The sequence below is a fragment of the Rhineura floridana genome, chromosome 17 (assembly GCF_030035675.1).
Source record: "Rhineura floridana isolate rRhiFlo1 chromosome 17, rRhiFlo1.hap2, whole genome shotgun sequence".
NCBI lineage: Eukaryota > Metazoa > Chordata > Lepidosauria > Squamata > Rhineuridae > Rhineura > Rhineura floridana.
The window spans coordinates 9905399-9926190 of record NC_084496.1 but is presented as its reverse complement, the minus strand read 5'-3'; the positions used below and the strand labels follow the sequence as shown (position 1 = coordinate 9926190).

At 44.3% G+C, this 20792-nt stretch overlaps 1 protein-coding gene across 3 annotated transcripts; it reads right to left on the bottom strand.

Moving 5' to 3' along the window:
* Positions 1-1941: 1941 nt before the first annotated feature.
* RNPS1 (RNA binding protein with serine rich domain 1) lies at positions 1942-14847 on the bottom strand. 3 transcript variants are annotated; one of them, XM_061599761.1, is made up of 8 exons: positions 14732-14845; positions 9771-9963; positions 9324-9479; positions 7976-8167; positions 6263-6365; positions 5227-5380; positions 3789-3930; positions 1942-2941 (listed from the first exon to the last, which is right to left on the bottom strand). In XM_061599761.1, exons 2-8 carry the CDS (start codon positions 9839-9841, stop codon positions 2836-2838), a joined length of 924 nt encoding a protein of 307 aa, XP_061455745.1. In that variant the 5' UTR covers positions 9842-9963; positions 14732-14845; the 3' UTR covers positions 1942-2835. The 3 variants fall into 3 exon arrangements, with proteins under 3 accessions (XP_061455745.1, XP_061455747.1, XP_061455748.1); XM_061599763.1 differs by lacking the exon at positions 14732-14845 and adding an exon at positions 14301-14545; XM_061599764.1 differs by lacking the exon at positions 9771-9963 and having other exon boundaries at positions 14732-14847.
* Between the last annotated feature and the right edge of the window lie 5945 nt (positions 14848-20792).

The following is a 20792-nucleotide window of genomic DNA, read 5'->3' as shown; positions in this document are numbered from 1 at the left end:
TAGCCCAAGATGACTCAAGTGGGCTTCGGGGCCAAGCAGGAACAGGAAACCTGCTTTACCATATCCTACCTAATCTAATCCAGGTGTGGGGAACCTTCGACCCTCCAGATGTTGCTGAACCACAACTTCCATCAGCCTTAGCAAGCATAGCCAATAGCCAGGGATTATGGGAGTTGTCATTTATCCGCATTTGGAGGTTGTAACTATGAACTTTCTCTTGCTGATGATCTGCGCTTTGACTGAAGCTGCCCTATGAGCCCACTTAATACAACCTGGGTAATCGGGTGGAGGGGCCTGTGACGATCCCACCAGCTGGCTCTACCTGTGATACTCTCACCAGGGCACCACCTGTCAGGATCACAGTTTTTATTTGTTCTCTCACATGCTCTAGCACAGATCTCACAAGTTCCCACTGCTAGGCAGCACCACCAGCCACTTCCTGTAAACAATACTGCCCGAGACTTCGCCTTTAGTCTCCTTCTGGCTTCTTGTTACTATGTGTCTGAGTGCCCTTGCCGTCCACAACCCCCCTGTACTTTGTCTATAAAGTATACAGCCCTGGGTTGCTCTATATGCTTGACGATGTTACAATATCTCTCTCTTCACCACTGCCACCATTTGATACTGTTTCTCTGCCTTTGGTATTACCCTGCCCACCCTTCTGGTCTATATCAACCCCAGCCAAGGATCAGGCTTTTGGTAAACCAATAAAAGTATTTATTTGATAACACCAGGAAATAACAAGATTACTTTAGGAATGTTCAACAAGCATATGGTTTCATATAGTGTCACTCTTTATATGTTTCCAGTCTTATATATTCTGCCTAAATACCAGCCAAATATAATCCAAATCTCCCTCAGAACTCTGCCAATCACTCCTCTCAACAACTCCCCCCCGACTCAACTGTCATCCTCACATTTATACCTTCAGCCATTCACTCAGCCAATCATCATCCAACATTCTCCAGCATTCTAGCCCATGTACTCCCCCTCTCACTCAGTCACTTACTATATATCGCTTAATAAACCTGCACTTACCATATTTACAGATATTAAAATACAGGGACATCACAGGGCCTCCCGTATCCAAAGTGGAAGAGGATAGGGCGGTGAAGGACTTCAGCATGAAATGTTGACCTGCTTAGCACAGGAACAAAGCCAGTTATGGTTGCTGCAGTGGCAGAATGGCTGCTGCTCCCTCTGCTGGGTGAGAGCAATAAAGGTCATAATCTAGGATCCAACATGGTGGTACTGCCTCTGGGCACTCAAGAGTTGATCGGGCCCCTGCGGGATACACTCCTACCCCAATCCATTGACACAGCTGGGCCTCCCAAGGAAACGGACAGGCCCAAAATGAGGCCGGTGGCAGGCATGTGCAGGCTGAGACTGAGATTCGGAAGTTTTAAGAACACCAGAAGCTGCCTTATACCAAGTCAGACCATTGGTTCACTGCCTAGCAGCAGGTCTCCAGGGTTTCAGGAAGAAAACTCTCCCAGCCAGGGATTGGACCCGAGACCTTCTGCATGCAAAGCAGATGCTCTACCAATGAGCTACGGCCTTTCCCTAGTCACATCTCTCTCCCCCTCTGCAGACAACTGACTGGGGACCGCACATCTGGGGATCTGGCTGTGTAGGTTAATGGAGGCTCTGACTACACCCACTTAGCAGGTCTTGTTCTTGTCAAGTTTGGAATAATTCTTCCTCACCAGTGGAGGGGGGCGGGGAGGCATGAGGATGGAAGAAGGTGGTATGGCTTTTTCTTTTTTGAGAAAAGAGAAAAGAGGTTGAAGGCAAAAAGAAGCAGCTGAGAAGACACAAATACATCTTTAGATGCCTCCGTTGAAACTAGGCTGAGAACCCAGCATAGCCATTACATGGTTAAATGGGCAAATTTTATAACACAAGAGACAGCTCAAGTACAAATGAAACAGCACCCATTGATACTCTAAACCTTACTGGTTTATTAAATCTTGTCATTCCACACAGGTACAAACACAACATGACTACAAGAAGCTACAAAGTTATACAAAAATCAAACTTTATAGTACTGACTGTACAACAGGTTGCAAATCTCTTGGCCTTTTGCAAACTGAACTTTAGTTACCCCAATTGGTCTCAGAATACCCCTAGAGGAAGGGTTTGTGTGTGTGTGTGCGCGCGCACAAAATGGCTTTCCTGCCAATTTGTTTCACATCTTCTAAAAGTGAAAGCATTTACATCGGTCCTGGAAGGAATGGGGTATGTAAACAATGTACCAAATGCACTTTGGCAAAGGAAGGGAGGCCTTAAAAAGAAAACTAGTGTTTCCCCCCAAGTTCTTAAGACTGGTTTGAATGCACCAGTAGCAAGAAATATGGAATTAAAATATTTTCCGTGTCTGTGCCAACATCCCTATAGGCAACAACTAACCAGGGCAACGGGGGGGGGGGGGACAGAATCTGTATTGCAATTTGCTGAGGGTTTAATATAAGCCCCACACCCTTTTCTTGCACCGTGTCATTTCTTACTTGCGACAGTATCAGCTTCATTTTTGACGTGTCCTAAAAACGAGAGCTCACTGGACTCTTGATGACAATACTGTATCTAATGAACAAAGTATCTTCTTGAGAACTTCAGAACCAAAGCTCCCTTTAAAAAACAATTTCATTCAATAGAAAGACATTAACCCCACAGCTCACACCCTGCTAGGTCCAAGATGATTGGCTAGTTTTCAGATTCTCAGCTTTCCCCTTGTTCCATTCCCATTCCTGTATTTTTTTTTAAAGTTATGATTTTTAACTGGATGCACTTTTGAGTTTAAAAAACAGAACACAAGAAGCTGCCAAGTCCCATGCTTTATCGGGAAGAGTTGGAACTGGAGCGGCTGCGATGACGCCTCCGGCCTGGAGATCTGGATCTGGATCGCCTGCGCACTGGGGATCTGCGCCTGGGAGACCTGGACCTGCAAGGGCAATGGATGGTTGAGAGGGAGGAAGAGGGCAGAGCTTCAATTAGGAGAAGGGATGAACTCTAGTCCCTTCTTATTCAACAGGATTCAAAGTAGTTTCCATAGCCTAAAAGCAGGTGCGGAAGACCTATGGCCTTCCAGATTTTGCTGAGCTATAACTCCAATTAGTCCCAGCAAGCATGGCCAATGGCCAGAGAATATGGGAGCTGTAGTTCAGCAATACCTGGGAGGGCCAAAGGTTCCCCACACCTGTCCTAAACAGTGACAGCGGTTCAAAGTTGAAACACACTATACATGAACAGGAGAAACATATCCTAACAAGGAAAGTACCACAGCAAGGGTATGCTCATAATAATTTCTGAGCCTCTGCCCCTTGAGGACTTTAAAAAAATCATTTATTTTTGCAAATGTAAGAGTGGTGGGTAGAATGAAAGATTGTCAGCTGATAGTAACAACATAAATATTCCACCAGTCTTGACTTAAACATACAAATTAATATAGGTAGGCCATATATCCAAGTAGGTATCCAAACAAGATTGACAATTATAAGCTTATACACTCAAACTTACAGAGGGCAACAAGATCTTCAGACCACTGCCCACAAAGCACTTGAGAAGGATCTGGAAGGCGGTTCTTGCCCTTTAAATCCTTTGTAGGGGTCGACTTTGCTCCCCACCAGTTGGCAGTGTGGCAAGGAACTCATTCAAAATGCCCACCATTAGTGTGGCTTCAACACGGACATCTTTTTTTTTTTCGTTAAGTTTGCCTACTTGGACAGAGATCCTACCAACGGTAACAGCTAAGGCCCTGTAGCTTACGCAGCTCCATAAAGGCAGCCTACCTTCTCCTCATGCGAGGCGGTGAGCGACGCCACATGGGCGGCGGTGGCAACATCCTCCTTGGAGGGGAGAAACGCCTGGGAGGCAGCCTGGGCCGAGGAGTCAAGACAGCTGTGGCGGTGATCTCCTGGCCATCAATCTGCCCTAATTCAAAGAAAATTAAACTTGTTTCAGCTGGGAGAGGAATTGCTGAAAAGGAGCCGCTACTTTCCTGCTCACTTGGGAAAGGCAAGCTATGGCAGCGACGTGGGAGAGCAGGGAACCTAGGGAGAAGGAGACAGCAACGTACATACAAGGCAGGTAACATGGACACACAGATGGACCCCCAAAAGACCCGGTAGCACCACCACCGCTTGGCAAACCCATGGTATGATCGGGCCCAGCGCCCTGATTGATTCCCTCTATGGGCCAGAAGCCCCCAAGGGGAAAGGGAGGGGAAAAGGTTTGCCACCTCTGACTTATACCATACACTCAAGTCAGAAACTTAAGCCTACGAGTCTGTCTGGGACAAGCCTCAGCTTTGTTTATGAACAAATTACTCTAAGCTCCACCCACAGGTCTGTTGGGGATCCTTTAAGAGAATGCAGTTACCCTCTATGTTAGGGTCATTTAGATTAGGACAGTCCACCCTTTCCACTTTGGGCAAGAAACCAGTATAATGGAGTTGCAAGTTCCTCCACCACCCAATATTCCTGGCAAAGTGGCTAGAAAGTTGATTTTAAAAAAAGGTAATACAGGCAATGTCAAATTCTTCATTAAAGACTCCAAAATTCAGCAGATTACATAACATGGCACTGTCACAGGCCTGAGATAAAAAGGCTAATTTTGACATTTTGTATCCTGCCAAGCTACGCAGAAGGAACAAGAGGACAACTCAATTGCTTGGAAATAACTTTTTATGAAATTGTATAGCAACGGGTCAACTGCAAGCCATAGAAGTCGAATGATGTTTTGGTTCCCTCTTTGCAGAGGCTCCGCCGTGTGGCCTTCAGAGGAGACCAGTTTTGTGATAATGGAGAGAGACTGAAGAAGAGAGAAAAGTTGGAACCGAGCAGGAAGAACATAGGAATTTGGTTTGAACCGGGAGTTAGTGCCTGCCTGCAATTATGGAGCATCAGAGGAGACGGGACTGGCAGATATTTGTATAGAAAGAGAAATGAACTTTTTATAACAGTTGACTTTTGATCTGAAGAACTTTTCCTATCACTTACTGATATATCTTTGTTATATTATTAAAAGGGCAAAACTCAAAGAACCTTGAACCTTTTTTTGTTCAGGTATGCTCTGCAAAGACCCCTTCTAGCTGGGTATAAACCTTATCGCCTCTAGAAATCTGAGATCCTTGCTTTATTGGGGGATCCTCTGAAGTTCCAACATTCACACAGGAAGTCAAACCTCTGACAGCACAGCCCCAGATTTTGTCTAGCTCCTGACACCTACCTCCATCCATGTGCTTCAATGCCTTCTCAGCATCATCTGGATTCTCAAATTCTACATAAGCATAACCCTTGGAGAGGTGTGGATTCAGCCTGTCAACAGGCATGTCAATCATTTTGATCTTTCCGTAAGTGGAAAATATTTCCATGATATGATCCTGGAGGAAGGGGGGGAAAAACCTTCTTAATGACTACAGCAAATGTTCATTTTCTTCAGGTCTTCATAATGGAACATGAAATGGGGTGGGGAGTAAAGAAAGTATGGAAGACTACCCAATTCCGTATTAACATGCATAAACTTTTTAGCTACCCGAGGAATCCAAACTTCACTCTGCTACACCTGAATATATGTACTGTGCATATAGATATCTAGTTATCAATATTAGGTGGACTCCACGGTCACTGGCGCTTCGCACGCAGAAGGGCCTAGATTTGACCCCCAGCAACTCTAAAAAGAATCAGGTAGCAGATGACTGGGAAGTTGTTGCCTGTCACATCAGACAAGACAGACAGTCTTACCTGCTATATGGCAGCTTCCTACATTAGTATTCAACATCTACAACTTTGGCATGAATTGACAAGGCACCGCCCGTTTACCTGTTTTTGGTGCCTCCTGAAACCTTATCTTTTTGTCCAGGCCTTTCCTGGCCCCTGAGATTGGATTTTTGTACCTCTGTTGTTTTTATGCTATGTTTTATTGTATACTACTTAAGATATTGTTTTAATCTTAAACAGATTATTTTCAAATAAATGCATTTCTTTTATCTGTAATTTGACCATGAATACCCACGCATTCATGTTTAATATGAACTTAAATCCCATATGAACACAGGAAGCTGCCTTATACAAAGTCAGAGCATTGCTTACACGGACTGGCAGTGGCTCTCTGGGATTTCAGACAGGGGTCTCTTCCAGCCTTACCTGGAGATGCCAAGGATTGAACCGGGACCTTCCACATGCTCTGCCACTGAGCTTACAGCCCTTCCCAAGCCAAAGGCATTTTGCTTCTTTCCGAGTGCAAGTGAATGGTAGGCTGTTACCTTAGTCACATTTCTGGTGAGTCTCCCAACATGCACTTTAGTAGGTTTGGGTGACGGACTCCTCTTCCTCCGTTCCTTTTCATCTCTCTTGGGCGGTTTAGACCTGGTGGAAATGTGCAAAATGTGTCATTTTTTCTTAAAACATATAGATATGAAACAAAAGCCCATCATCAACAGTCACCAAGGCAGTGTGTCAAAAAAAATATAACAATCCTGTTTCATAGTCCTCACTAAATTTGTTACTTTTTAAAAAAAAAGTATTGGTACAACAGCTACATGCCATTTGTTGTTTGCAAGAAAGAATTATGCTAAAAAGGCTAAGTGAGTCAGAAATCACTTAGGCTTAACTGTGTCCTTTTTAATTTCAACAGGATGAGACTTTGCTAGATATTGTTCACCAAGACTCACATTTAGTTGCATCCTTTTCACATACCACAGGTTCCCAAATATAAGTTTCAAAGGGCAAAAGAGCCCAAAACAGGTCCAATCTATTATTTTGCCCTAAGCAAAGCTTTTAATCCTCAGTGATAGTCCAAGAAAGATTTTGCCTCTGATCCACCTAAACCTGTTTGTAACATGCCAGGAAGCTGTACCAGTTTGTGGATTTGTTAGACAAGCTTAGACCAGAAAACCTGTCTTCAAATAATGCGGTGACATTATCAAAATAGAAGATTTCAGAAGGATGGAGAATGCAAGCTCCTACTTCACCTCCTCCCTTGATGCTCTTCAACATCACTTAAAATCCATGGCCTTTTGACATTCATAAGTAATGGAAGCAGGACATCTTCATAGACTGAGCTTATTAATGAACAGGATCCATATTTATGTTAGAAAAATAAGGAAGCAGCCTTGGAGAGGGATGTGAATGGGCCAAGTTGCCTGCCCCATGTTCATGCCTTCCTGAGAACAGCTAAAGTTTCACTTGACTCAATTTCTTTCATACAAACTGTCTTAGAGATCACAAGCCCTCTCCATTGCCTGAAATGTATTAAAAGGGCAGCATCTAGGATGCGACAGTAATATGAAATATCCTATGCATATTAAGGCACACCTGAGCTTTCAGTTAATAGCAGGCAGAATTTTACAAAAGATCCCAAGTGTTCCAAGTCTTCTCTCTTTGCAGACTAAGACGATTTTGGGGAAGGGGGCAAAGCTCAGGGATAGAGCATGATGCTCTGTATGTAGAAAATCTCAGGTTCAATCCCCAAGACCGCCAGGTAGGATGGGAAAGGCTCCTGCCAGTTGGGGCCTGAGCTACAGAGGCCAATGGTCTGACTCTGTTCAGGTAGTTTCCTTGAAAGGAAATGCCCAACTCCTTCTCACTTCCAGTAGCACGGGATTCTCCCTGCATGCTTTTCCCAGGCCAAGCCCCTCTCCACTCCTGCTCTGCACCCTCTTTGTGCAATTCTGTCTGTCTGGTATGTGTTCTTCGACTCTGGCTGGCCCGGATGGAGGCTAGAGAGGCCTGTGTGTAGAAATGAGCCTACTGTGCAACAGTAAAATTCCCATTTGTTGCGCTGCCCATGTCTGCCTCTGGCCCTACTGATCCCTAGCATGTGCCTGCCCCCGCCCAAAGGTCGCCCAGAAGGAAATGCACCTGCTTGGAAAGAGGTCACTGCTAAGCTTCGTAAGGCATGCTATTCATTCATGACAAACTTCCTGGGTGCTTTTCGAACTCCTCCCCTATCCCACTCCCAGATCCCCCACACTTACTTTGAACGGGAACGCCTCCTGTTGTCGTGCCGATGGCGAGATGGGCTCGGAGAGCCTGAGGAGCTGCTGGAGCTGGAGCTGCGAGATGTGCTGGAACTCCCGGAACGGCTCGACGCGGAGGAGGAACTGGAGCCGCTGCTGGAGCCAGTGCTGGAGCTGGAACCTGAACTGGATGTGGAACTGGACCGAGACCTGGCAGAGAAAGGTCAGACTGGATCATGCAAGAGACAAAAGGGAGCAAGGACCTTCTCCCAGAAGCCCCAAGAAAATAGTGCATGACTCAGTCTTGTCCAGTTCCAACCCCAACCCCAACCTCCTCCCCCCCAATGCTGACTTCAGACAATCCTTTTCAATCGTTTTACCTATTTTTAAAATTGGCAAACTGTTCTTCATCCAAAAACAGATTTCAGAGTGGTATACACAAGTCATTTAAAGATTACAAATATCAAACCAACGGTACAGTAAAATTAAGAATGAATAAAACATTCAGCCAGCTAAAAAATGCCACCATCGAAAGCGCTTGGGCAAACAAAAACGTTTTAACTGGTTCCGAAATGAATACAGCATCAATGCCAGGTGTACCTCCCTCAGGAGGATGTTCTATAACAAAGAAGACCTTCTGTTTTTGTACCCGCAGGGTGCCCTCCTCTTAAAGATGGAACACTGAGAAAGGCTTCCTCTCCAAATAGATAATTTGTGAGCAAGCGGATCCTCTGTGCAAACTCCCAGCACCTCAATCTGCAAAGAGGGCCTGAAGCCAATGCATGTTTTGTGTTATTGCAGACGAGGGGAAACTTTGGCCCTCTGGATGTTGCTGTACTACAGCTCCTATCAGCTCCAGCAGGCATGGCCGATGGCTAGGGGTGATGGGAGTTGTAGTACAGAACCTTCCAGAGGGCCAAAGTCTCTGCAGTATCGCTTCACTCAACTCCTTATGCCCAACTTGCTGGATCAGATCAATGCGCATCTTCCAAGCTCTCAGGTCTCCAATAGCTCTACACTCCTGGGAATCTCACAAGCAGGGCACGGTGGTGATAATCACTCTCCCCACACATATACTGTGAATCTGAAACGCTAACACACTGCTCCATCTGAACATGGCAGCTTCATTTTTAACTGCTGACTAAAAATCCTTGGGAAGGCCTAATCCAGGGATGGGGAAACCTGTGGCCCTCCAGTTGTTGTCGGACTCCAAATCCCGTCAGCCGCAGCCAGCGTAGCCAACGGACAGGGGCAAAAGGATTTATAATCCAGCAACACCTGGAGAGCCACAGGTTCCCCATCTCTGGCCTAATCCTTGCCATGTCCTTTAGCACTCCTAGAATTTCCAATCAGCGCCTTGGCTTACCTGGTGCTACTGCTGCCACTGGAGGCGCTGCGCCTTTTGCGCGTTTTATCACGCCCGCGGTCCTTTTCGCTCGACTCCTTTGCGGCTGGCTTGTCCTTCGACCTGTCCTTGGATTTTTCTTCTGTGCGGTCCTTGCGCTTGGTCGGAGACGGAGCCCTTTTAATGAACAGAGGTTCAGAAACTTAATTTCCCCTCCCCAATTTCAGTTACAACAAAAGCAACAAAATGTCGCTGCTTACAAGGATGCTAAGACGTAAAATGCCCAGCATTCACACTATGGAGCAGCTTCACAAAAGAAAGCCAATGGCGTGAGAGGTATATGGAAATTAGGAAAAAAGGGAAGGGGGGGGAAGATGCATTTCTAATTCCTCATGCTTGATGGGAAAGCCCTAATAGGCTGCACGGACCCAAGAGGGGTGAGGCCTTGAACATTCAGACAATGATTACCTAGTGCTGGACTTTTTATTATTTTCTTTGATTCCTAGCAAACTCTTCTTTTTCATTCCTGACAGCTCCATTTTCCCCTTCCGAGTCCAAAAGCGGCACTTTGGGGGGGGCTCACTTATCTGAAAGCTTACTTCTAACTCCTTGATTCTGAGAAACGATCCCTAAGCGAGTGCAATAAACGCCAAAGAGCAGCCTAGTGACGAGATAAAAGGGTTATGAGACAATTAACACATAGGCAGAAGAAAGTAAAAAACCCTTCACCAGAAAAAAGGCACAATCTACTGAGACATTGTTCATGCAAAGCATTATCACCCACGCATTGTCATGTGGCTTATTTCTCCCTTGGAAAAAAATAGCATCTGCTGAACAACTTCCAGAGTATGTTTTAATGAGAATATTTAAAATCTCGTTCTAATCACCCTTCAAGAGCAGAAATATGTATGCAACTAAGGCAGCAAAGCAGGTTGGGTTTTTCAGTGCAGATTTCTTAGTACGCTTCCCTTAGATACCCAACATCCCAAAAGGCCAAAAGTAGCCGACAGTGCACTTCCAATGTTGGACTCCAGCTTCCATCAGTCCCAGCCAGCACAGCTAACTGTCAAGGACGATGGGAGTTGTAGTCCAGCAATATCTGGAGGGCACCGCATTAGCTACCCCTGCAACAGACAGCAAGATAGGTCATTTTCAAATGTGCACCACATTTCTAGTGGGGGGAGGAATTCACCCCAACGCCATCTCACATTCTACACCTTTGATGCAATAGGATATTGGGGTACAGTAGCAACGAGAAAAAAATGTCACATCCCAGCAAGATTACAGTAGAGCCCCGCTTTGCAGCGTTCCACTAATACGGCGGCTTTCAATTAGAATAAGGCCTCACTGATACAGTGCTTGTTCCACTTTTACAACGTTTTTCGGGCACCGGGCACAATTCTATTGAATGAGTTCTGCTTTTCAGCAGGTTTCGCTTTTGGGGGGGGGGGGTCTGGAACGTAACCCGCCATATGAGTGAGGCCGTACTGTATAGCAGGTCTTTAACGATTGCTACTGCTCTTTTTGAATTCTCAACTTTATTTTGTATTGGCAGAGTTCTGCAGTCACCTTTGCAAAATAGCAATTTCAGCTAAAGCTCCAGGGTGACTCCCAGAGCCTATTCAATGCAAGAGAGCGCAAAGAGAGCTCATAACAATATCTTTAGATCACAGACTAGGGATGGTAAAACCTGCAGTCTTCCTGAGGTTGTTGGACTCCCACCTCCTGTCAGCCCCTGCCAGCATGGCCAATGGTCAGGGACGATGGGAGTTGGGAATCCAACAGCATCTGGAGGGCCACAGATTTCCCATCCGCGGCATATAAAAGAATCTTCAGTAGTATTACTGCTGGCTACTCCCATGTAAGCCACAATAAGTCCTAATGGGTCATATACACATAAGGGTCAAGACGACCTCTACAGCTATGACTTGTTTATTTCACCCCTGAGTATAAAACGCAGGGCATTTTACTGTCATACGTTAAAAGTAAAAAACTTTGGCAGAGTAGAGAGTACAGTATTATACATTTCTCTCTAACTGTTTGCATGTGGCTCTCTAGCAAACTAGTATCAGAACAACCTTTGGAAAAAGGATGGAACCTTCAAAAAGCCAAGGTTTTAATCATTGCCATTCAGTTCCTGTACACTGCTAGGTCCACATAACAGGCACCAAGAGATCAAGACTATTTTGACATACATGGAATGGAAATGGACTGCCTTCAAGTCAAACCCAATTTATGGCAACCCTATGAATAGGGTTTTCATGATAAGCAGTATTCAGAGGTGGTTTACCATTGCCTTCCTCTGAGGCTGAGAGGCAGTGACTGGCCCAAGGTCACCCAGTGAGCTTCATGGCTGTGTGGGGATTCGAACCCTGGTCTCCCAGGTCGTAGTCTAACACCTTAGGATCTTTAGGATTAACATGCAGAACTTCAACCCTTTTATTCAGCAGTTGGTAACCCAGATTACAATTAAAGATGCAGTTATGTGCTCAGACGTCTCTCAGGCTTGACATATCGCACAAACTGGGTACAAATATACCTAACACAGGTACAAACAACCCTTTGGGCAAAGCTCTTAGCAAGCAAGCTCCACCATTATCCTACGGATATATGTAAATTAAAACTGCAACTGCCTAAATCAGTTTAAAAGAACAGAAAAGCAAAGGCTGTTGTACCCCAGGCTTTGGGGGTAGCAGCAAGCTATTCCTGCAAACTGCTTTCTATTTGAAACTCTGTTCACCTTTAACAAGCACAGTTAAAACAAGAGCTAACTATTTCTGTGTGGCTCATTCAAGAAGGCAGCTCTTCCTTTTGCAGATGTTGTAGAAACAGAAGTGTGTAATGCAGTTCCCTGCCCTGGGGAGAAGAAAAATCCCATTCAGGGAACCTATGTCTAGATATCCCAGATTTCTTGGCAGCTCTGCTTTCAACAACACTGAACGTGGCCCTACATTTTGTAATGGACAGGACCATCTCAGAAGGAGAAACCACAGGATGTACTCCAGTAACATTTTCAATCGTCGAACAAGTTAAATGGGAGTAAAGGTTTTGTTCTAACCATACTCCAGGACCTACTTTGTTTGCTCTCTCAGTTGTAGCAGTACAAAAGCTATCTGAAAGAACCTGTTCCTGTTAAACGAGGCCTCAGATTGACCCGGTGGCTATAGATGGGTCAGTGAACTCTCATTACAAGAGAAGAACTGTGCTGAATATCATAACCCCAATGCTTTAAGAATGTTAAGCCCAAATTAACAGTCAAGATGTCAGAACAGACACACTGTTATGTACAAGCTTCAGTAGCACTTAGAGGAGATTCTATGGGAATCACTGACCTTGTATATTGGCTCTTATTAGTATGTTCACAAAGACAGCAGAATGGCTACTTGTACATCTTACTGTCTTTGGGCAATCTATATATTTTCACTGTGATAAAAAGCCACTAGGTACACTAGGTGTGGGGAGCCTTTGGCCCTGCAGTTATTGCTGAACTACAACTCCCAACAGCCCCAGCAAACATGGCCAATGGGCAGGGATGATGGGAGTCATAGTTTGTCAACATCTGGGTAGCCAAAGGCTCCCCACACCGACGGTACACAATCAAGTGAATATAGTTTGAATGTGATTTTGACAATTTGTCTGGATCATTGCTGATATTATCATAAAACAATTTTCTTGCTAGGCCAAGAAGTAATATTATAATAGTACCTGCCTCACTTTACCAGCTTCCTCACTCCTGTTCTACCCCATCCCACACTCATTTTAATAGACAACCCCCCGTAAGAATTATCACCATCCCTTTTTCTATTTTGCAATTTATATCCCATCTGTCTTCCACGGAGCTAAGAGCAGCATTGTGCTATGCTCATGCAAACTCCACTGAAAAAAAAGTCACAAGAAATAGGGCTTTTTTCCTTGTAGTGGTACCCACACTGTGAAAACGCCTTGCCAAATGAGATCTATTAAGCCCCAATACATTTTTTTATGGGGGAGGCAAAAACCTCATGCTTAAAAAAGGCTTTTGGCTGACTGTTCTTTTCTTGTTCATTTCTTAACACAGATCCAGTTTTGAGTGCTGCTCCCAAAAACAGTTATTGTTATTGGCTTTTTTGCAATAATATTTTGGATTTTATGACTGTTGCAATTAGCAAAGGTGGGTACTCCTGTCTAGCTGAACGGACAAGAAAATGGGACATGAGGCTCAACACAGGCGACTAGAAAGCACAACAGGGCTCTGCCATCACTGACAGAAATCTGAACCAGCAGTGGCTAACAACAGAGATCTTGGGGTGGCCAAAGACAGCTCAATCAAAATATCAACTCAGCATGAGGCAGTTGTGAAAAAGGCATCATTCTTGCTAGGGTTTACAAAGAAGGGGACTGAGGAGAACATTGCCAGTGCAGTAATGCTCTTTGGTACATTTATGGTGCAGCTACATTCGGAATAGCACACAGAGTTCTGATCACCCCATGAGTTCTGATCACTGTAGCGTTCATGCGTTACTTGTGAGACACCACAGAGGATCCAATTTGCCCCTACTGGAAACAGCTAGTTGGATCTTAGCAGGGCTGTTCCTATGTTGCTCAAGAAACTATAAACCCTCTGGATTTTCTCCCCGCCCCCCACTCCAGTCCATCGCTGGTTCCCTCTAACGCATATTAAGAATTGTACTAGTAGCAGCAGCAGCAACGGCATAACCCTGCAACATAAAGCCAGACCTGAGAAGCCAAGCATTAGGGAGCAACCTAGAGATAATGCGAGCCAGTGTGGTGTAACAGTTAGCCTCCGACCGCAAGAAGCAAGAGGGTGAAATCCCCGCTCAGCCAGGAAGCTCAACCGTGCTGCTATGGTTCGTCGTCATCATCTCTCAGACTAACCAAACTCACGGGGTTGTTGTGCGGATAAAACGGGGGGAGAACCATAAATATCACCCTGTCCTCCTTGAAGAGGTTATTTTTTTCTAATGTGAAATATACAATATAATAAGCAAAGAACACAACCTTAATTTACACAGTGCTGGTCAGGCAAAGCAGTGGAAAGGGGGATTCTGGACCCCAGGAAATGAGAGGGAACCTCAAGGGAGAAGGCAGGGGAAGAAAAAGAAGCCAACCCCCTTCTCAATGAGGCCTAGCTTGCGATGGGAGGTTTCATTCCCCAACACAGAGCAAGCGAGCAACGGGAAAGGGGCGGAGCAAATCGACTCTACAGCTCCAGCCGGCCAGCAAACCACACACAGCGCCGCTAAGGACTCTCGACCTCTCTCCAGTCAAGGCCCTCCCCGCTCCTCAAGCTCATCCGCGAGGCCGACCCTCCTCATAAGTCCCCCAGCGGCTTCAAGAACCTCCTCTGGGTACACTCAGACGCAGTCACGGCTCCCTGTCCCCGGACCGGGCCCCGATGGTGACGGATTACCGCCTCTCCCGCTACTTACATCCTCAGAACCCCGACCGTCGCTCTCTCGTCGCGCTCGCAGTGACGCGCGGCTTGCCGCCTTCCACACAGCGGCCAGGAGCCGCTGGGAGGCGCGCGCCGATAACGTCACGGAAAGAGAAAGGAGGGGCGTTAAAACCTCTTGTCTCCATAGTTATTGACCCCTTTTTTTTAAGGGGCAGATCGGCGTTTTTTAGTTTTTAGGGTTTAAGCCTCCTAGAGTTAAATAAGTTTTTTAAAAAAGAGACTTATCTGTAGTTAAAACACGATCATGTAAAGAGGAATTGAAGGGATGAGCTCATGTTGGAGTTTTCCAAGTGCCTAGCACGTTGTACGACGGATAAATATTTTAAGAGAAACAGTAGAAAGGGTGGGATAAAGCCCCTTCGAGTCTGCTCAGTTCAGTTTCGCGTAATGTTATTATTTTTCCTCTAAGGAGCTCAAGGTGGCCTACACTGTTCTCCCCCGGATCATTTTATCCAACAACACCTCTGTGAGGTTGGCTAGGGAGTGTGTTGTGTGCATGGGTGAGTGAGTGACTACACTGTCAGCCTAACCACCACCACCCCACAGAATTGTTGGGTGGATCAAATAGGATACTTCAAGCATTATTTATTATTTAGTTATTTATTAAATTTATATCCCACCCTTCCTCCCAGGAGCCCAGGGTGGCATACCCTGTATCCCTTGGAGGAAGGGTGGGAATAAAAATGTAATCAATAAGCAGCTTATCAGAGACAGGAATTCAGCAACAAAATAAGAGCCTTGCTTCAAAGAGTAACATTTCTTGTAGCATGAGCTTTCACGGTCTAGAATCAACTTAATCGAATGTGTGAAATGCTATCCTCAAGATGGCAGAGAGCTTTAGACCCACACATTTTTATTTAGTGTCTTAGCTTAACATATGTAGTTTCTGACATTTATATCCTACCTTCCTTCTGCCATGGAACCCAAAGTGGCATACGTGTGGCCCTCAGCTTCAGCAAGGTGTGACTGTAGATTCTCAGGATACGGTCTAAAGCAGGTGTGGGGAGCCTTTGGCCCTCCAGATGTTGCTGAACTACAACTTCTGCCAACCCCAGCAAGTATGATCAATGGTCGGTGATTATGGGAGTTGTTGTTCAGCAACATCTCACAGACCAAAGGTTCCCCTCACCTGCTTTAGACCGTATCCTGAGAATCTACAGTCTAACCAGAAACTTGAAGAAAGTATTAGTTGGCCCTAATAAGTTACTACACTTCTCTTACTTTGGGGCTTTTTCTTTATTTGACCAACACAGCTACCTGTAATTTGCACAATTTAAGGATGGCAAGACTGACATCCAATATAATAAAATAAAACTTTTTATGAGCTATAAAACAAAGCGACCATCACAAGCCTCATTACAGGCTGGATCCAGACTGAGTTGAATTTAACAGTGCAATCCTAACCATATCTACTCAGGTCAGTCCTATTTAATTCAATGAGGCTTACTCTCAGATAAATGGGATTAGGACTGCAGCCTAAATTCCCATAGATTTCAGTGAGAAAGTCATAACTTAACTTGCTTGATTGGTTTCACTGTCTGGGACCCAAGTTCAATTAACTTACTCTAGATTGAAACCTACTTCTTTTATTAAAAATCTTGATCACTTTATATTAAAGGGCATCAACCGGCACACTCATACATACAGAGTCTCCTCCTGCAGCTGAAATTAGGTTTGAAAGAAGCAACCCATTGTAGCCAATAGGACAGGCTCCATCTGCACTGTACATTTAAAGCAGTATCATACCACTTTAACCATCATGACTTCCCCCAAAGAATCCCTGGGAATTATAGTTTGTTCAGGGTGCTGGGAGTTGTTAAGAGACTTGCTATTCCTTTCACAGAGCTACAGTTTTCAGAGTAGTTTAACAATTAATCCCTCTTCCCAGGGAACGAAAGTAAAATATATATTCATTGCTCTGCCCACTTTTACCTGTGGCCCTGCCCACCACTGGTATGTGGCCCTTAGAAGGCTATCTAAAAAGGAAAGCGGCCCCCAAGCTGAAACAATGCCCCACTTATGACCTAAATCCTTCATCAAATTTTTAAATTTTAAGTTGTGTTTTAAATTGTTTTTAAAATATGTGTTTTAAATTGTATATTTATTTTAATGTTTTTGGTTGCTGTAAACCGCCCAGAGAGCTTCGGCTATGGGGCGGTATACAAGTGCAATAAATAAATAAGTGTTCATCAGTAGAGACATCATAGTTGACTACACAGGTGTAGGGACCTTTGGCCCTCCAGATGTTGCTGAACTACAACTCCCATCAACCCCAGCAAACATGCATGGCCAATGGTCAGGGATGACAGGAGTTGTTGTAATTCAGCAACATCTGGAGGACCAAAGGTTCCCCACACATGGACTACAACATGCTGCTTCACCACACTACATGACTACAATGTTTGCTCACTGTCATCTCTTTCAAACGGGAGAGCAAGGTTCACAAATTTCCACTCCATGCAAAGCTTACAGAGTAACCTTGAGCCAGCCACCAACTCTCAGTCTAACCTACTTCTTGAGAATGAAATGTGGCCAGGAGGAGCACCATGCACCTTGCCTTGAGCTCCTAGAAGGAAAGGAATGCCATACATTTTTATTTTGTTTAGCAATATTTATATTCTACTTTAAAAAAAAGATCTCTAAGCAATTTACATAAAATGAGATGAAAATATTCATTTTAAAAAGCAATAAAAACAATTATGTGCCTAGACATGAAATTATCAAAATATAGATAAAATCATGTTTTTAGAAAATAAATGCACCTAATACAATTGCGTGTCAGGTAGGCTGGTCTAAAGTAACAAGCTTTCAGCAGGTGCCTCTCATACACCCATGAACCTTAATGCAATGGGTCTTCTGTCCTATGGGCCACTGGTACTGCAAGGGTTAAGCTGCTTCTCCTCTTGACGCCCTCCTTCCCCTGAAAGGGTTACTTCTGGGCTCCTCCCTCTACACAAACCTTGCCCCCAGAAGCCTTTGCGGAGTTTGGCTTTCCCCCAATCAAACAAAGAAGGCTGGCGATTTTCAAACAGCTGCTGATGCCTCGTCAGCAGCGTTAGGTCAGTACAAAGTTGGGCAGGACGGGGTGGTGGTGCTGTTGGCAGAGCCTGCATAAACTAGTAGCTTCATCCCTTGGGGAAGAGAACTGTAGCAAGAAGTATCTGAGTGCGGGAGCTGCTTTTCTTCTCTAAGATGTGAGCACAATTCCTTGTGAAACAGCCCCGAACTGTTTTAAAAAGGAGGCTATGGTGATTGCAGTCCTGAAGCCACGTAAGGAGTAAGCCCTATTGAAGACTGTGGGACTGACTTATGAGTAAACATGCAGAGGATTGCTTTCTGCACCTGGTGGGCATGGAGATCATGCCTTCAGTGAAGATTTTGTGACAGGTACTTTGTTTTCTAGCAGGTAAAGCAGGTTAATTTCATTGCCCTGGTCATTTGGTAGGTGGCATTAAACTGCAAAAATTGCAGGTAGTTGTGTTGGTCCTTTGCAAATGAACAAAAGGAACATTGGGGTAACACTTTACTATGGATAGGGTTGTTATCAATAAAAGTGCACAAACGACCGAGGAAGCTTTTGAATTCATCAGAATCGTTTAGGATGCAGTCTTAGGTTTACTTACCTGGTATAAGCCCCATTGAACTCAGTGGGACTTACCTTTGACAAGGTATGTATAAGATTGTTAATCGTTCTTTGCTTTTTTATTGCTAGTATTGTAAAACTGTCTTGGAAAGATTAGATCTTGAAAGCTGAATATAAATAAAAAAGTAACAATTAAAACTTTTCATCTGGCTAGAAAATAAAAACTCAATCTTATTCATTTTACTTGTATGCCAACTTAGAAAAGTGGGATACACATGTAGTAAATTGTAATCCTATACATGTCTACTTGGAAGTAAGTCCACTAAGTTCAGTGACACTTACCCCAGGTAAAAGGATTGCAGCCTACCGTTTGATTTTGCTTCATGTCCAGCTTGATGAAGAGCTTTGATGAACTCAAAAGCTTGCTCACCTCATCATGACCTTTTAGTTGGCCCTGATTTTTAAAATGTAACCAGGACAAATATCCACCAACTATTATGCAAAGGCTTACTGACCTAAATGCCTTTGCTACATTTGAGCGTATTTCTATAAACACCAACTTTGCTTGGATACATATTTGGACATTTGGATGGTACATATTGATCTATAAGATGGATGTATTGATGTTTAAATGTAGTGAGCTGTCTTAATGTGAGTTGAGCTGATGGGTTGTTTGTTTTGCTTCTCTTTGTTATGGTTTGTTTTTTTTTTGGTTTCTTTCTTAGCTTTATTTTTTCTTTAACGAATTTGCAATTAAAATATCAATTAAAAAAGCACCCGCTGCTTCTTCTGGGATAATGTCACTTGAATTTGCTTTGTCCTGAGAATTTGTTTATTTCGGGGGTGGCTAATCTGTGGCCCTCCAAATGTATTTATTTAGCAAGATTTATATACACTCAGTTTGTTCATAAAAAATCTCTAATAATAATAATAATAAAATTTTATTTGTTAGTCGCCTATCTGTCCGAGCTAACGGACACTCTAGGCGACTTACAGCAATGCAAAATACAATATATAAATCAATATACAGTCAACAAACCATAACATCAATTCATCTAAAACACCTTCAATTAGTACACCATAAAAACTAATCCACCCCAAAAATCCCATAGGCCTGCCTGAATAGCCAGGTCTTTAAGGCTCGGCGAAAGCCCATCAGGAAGGAGGCTTGTCGAATGTCCAAAGGGAGCGAGTTCCAGAGGGTGTAAGCAGTTTACATAAAATAGTATTAAAAAGTCATTAAAATGGCAATAAAAGCAGACCTTTAAAAACAGTAAACATATTAAAATGACCAAAATATCGTTAAAATCAATTTTTAAAAACAAACGTACGTGATAAAACAGGTGTTGTTGGACTCCAACTCCCATCAGTTTCACCAGCGTGGCCAATGATCAGGGATGACGGGAGTTGTAATCCAGCAACATCTGGACAGCCACAGGGAAGCCACCCCTAGTATATGCAATCAAGGAGAAAATCTGAAGTTGGAAAACTACTTTATACTGAGCCAGACTGTTGGTCCATCTAGTTCAGTAATTGTCTGTTGTGACTGGCAATGGCTCTCCAAAGGTTCGAATAGGTGCCTTTCCATGCCCTGTCTGGAGATGCCGGGGACTGAACCTGGTACCTTCTGCATGCAAAGCAGATTACCACTGAACCTTGGACCTTTTACATGCACAGCAGATGCTCTACCGCTGAGCTACAACTCTTTCATCTAAGGGAATGTTGGCAGTAAGCCAGTGTAAATAAATACACAATCACTGCTCCTTTCTCCAGCTAGAACTGGGCCTTTCTCTTGATTTCACTCAAAACAAGTACTCTCAGTTGGAACGTGGAGCATTCTTCCTCTAATGCACATGCTCTCGGCCACAGATCCATTGCCTGTTCCTGCAGCCCTTTAGAGCCATGGTGAGGAACCTTTGGTCCTCTTGATGATGTCAGACTACCAACATCAGTCATCCGTGACGGTTGGCCATGCTAATAGGAGCTGAAATCTAATAACATCTGGTGGGCCACAGGATCTCCAGCTCTCCTTTTAGGGCAGGTGTGGGGACCTTTGGCCCTCCAGATGTTACTATGCTACAACTCCCATCAGCTCCAGCTAGTGTGGTCAGGGGCCAGGCATGCTGGGAGTTTCAATTCATCAAAACATGGAGGGCCAAAGGATTCCCACACCTTTTGTAGGGTATTGTTTAGGCTACAGCGACTGCCAGAGAGAGCCCTGTTTTTTGTCAGTCTTGCAAACACTTCTAGCTCAAGGAGAACAATTTTACGCTGTTTATTTTTTCTTCCAACCAAAGTTGTGTTAGCTAGAGGAATAGAAAAGAGCCAGACATCATAAAAGGATTTTTTTCCAGTGTGGCCTCTCTCTTTGTTGTGTGCCCTGGAGATCCTGCTTTCCTACAGCGCTGCCTCTGTTCTAAAGAGGAGATACAAATCAAAAAAATGCATGGAC

Bases quoted from the DNA above. Each gene is read 5' to 3' on its own strand.
- RNPS1 (XM_061599761.1), bottom strand. From the start codon at position 9,841: ATGGAGCTGTCAGGAATGAAAAAGAAGAGTTTGCTAGGAATCAAAGAA. The intron at 9,480-9,770 runs GTAATCATTGTC...GTTCATTAAAAG, and splicing joins AATAAAAAGTCCAGCACTAG to GGCTCCGTCTCCGACCAAGC. The intron at 3,931-5,226 runs GTAGGTGTCAGG...TCTTTGAATTAG, and splicing joins ATTGAAGCACATGGATGGAG to GGCAGATTGATGGCCAGGAG.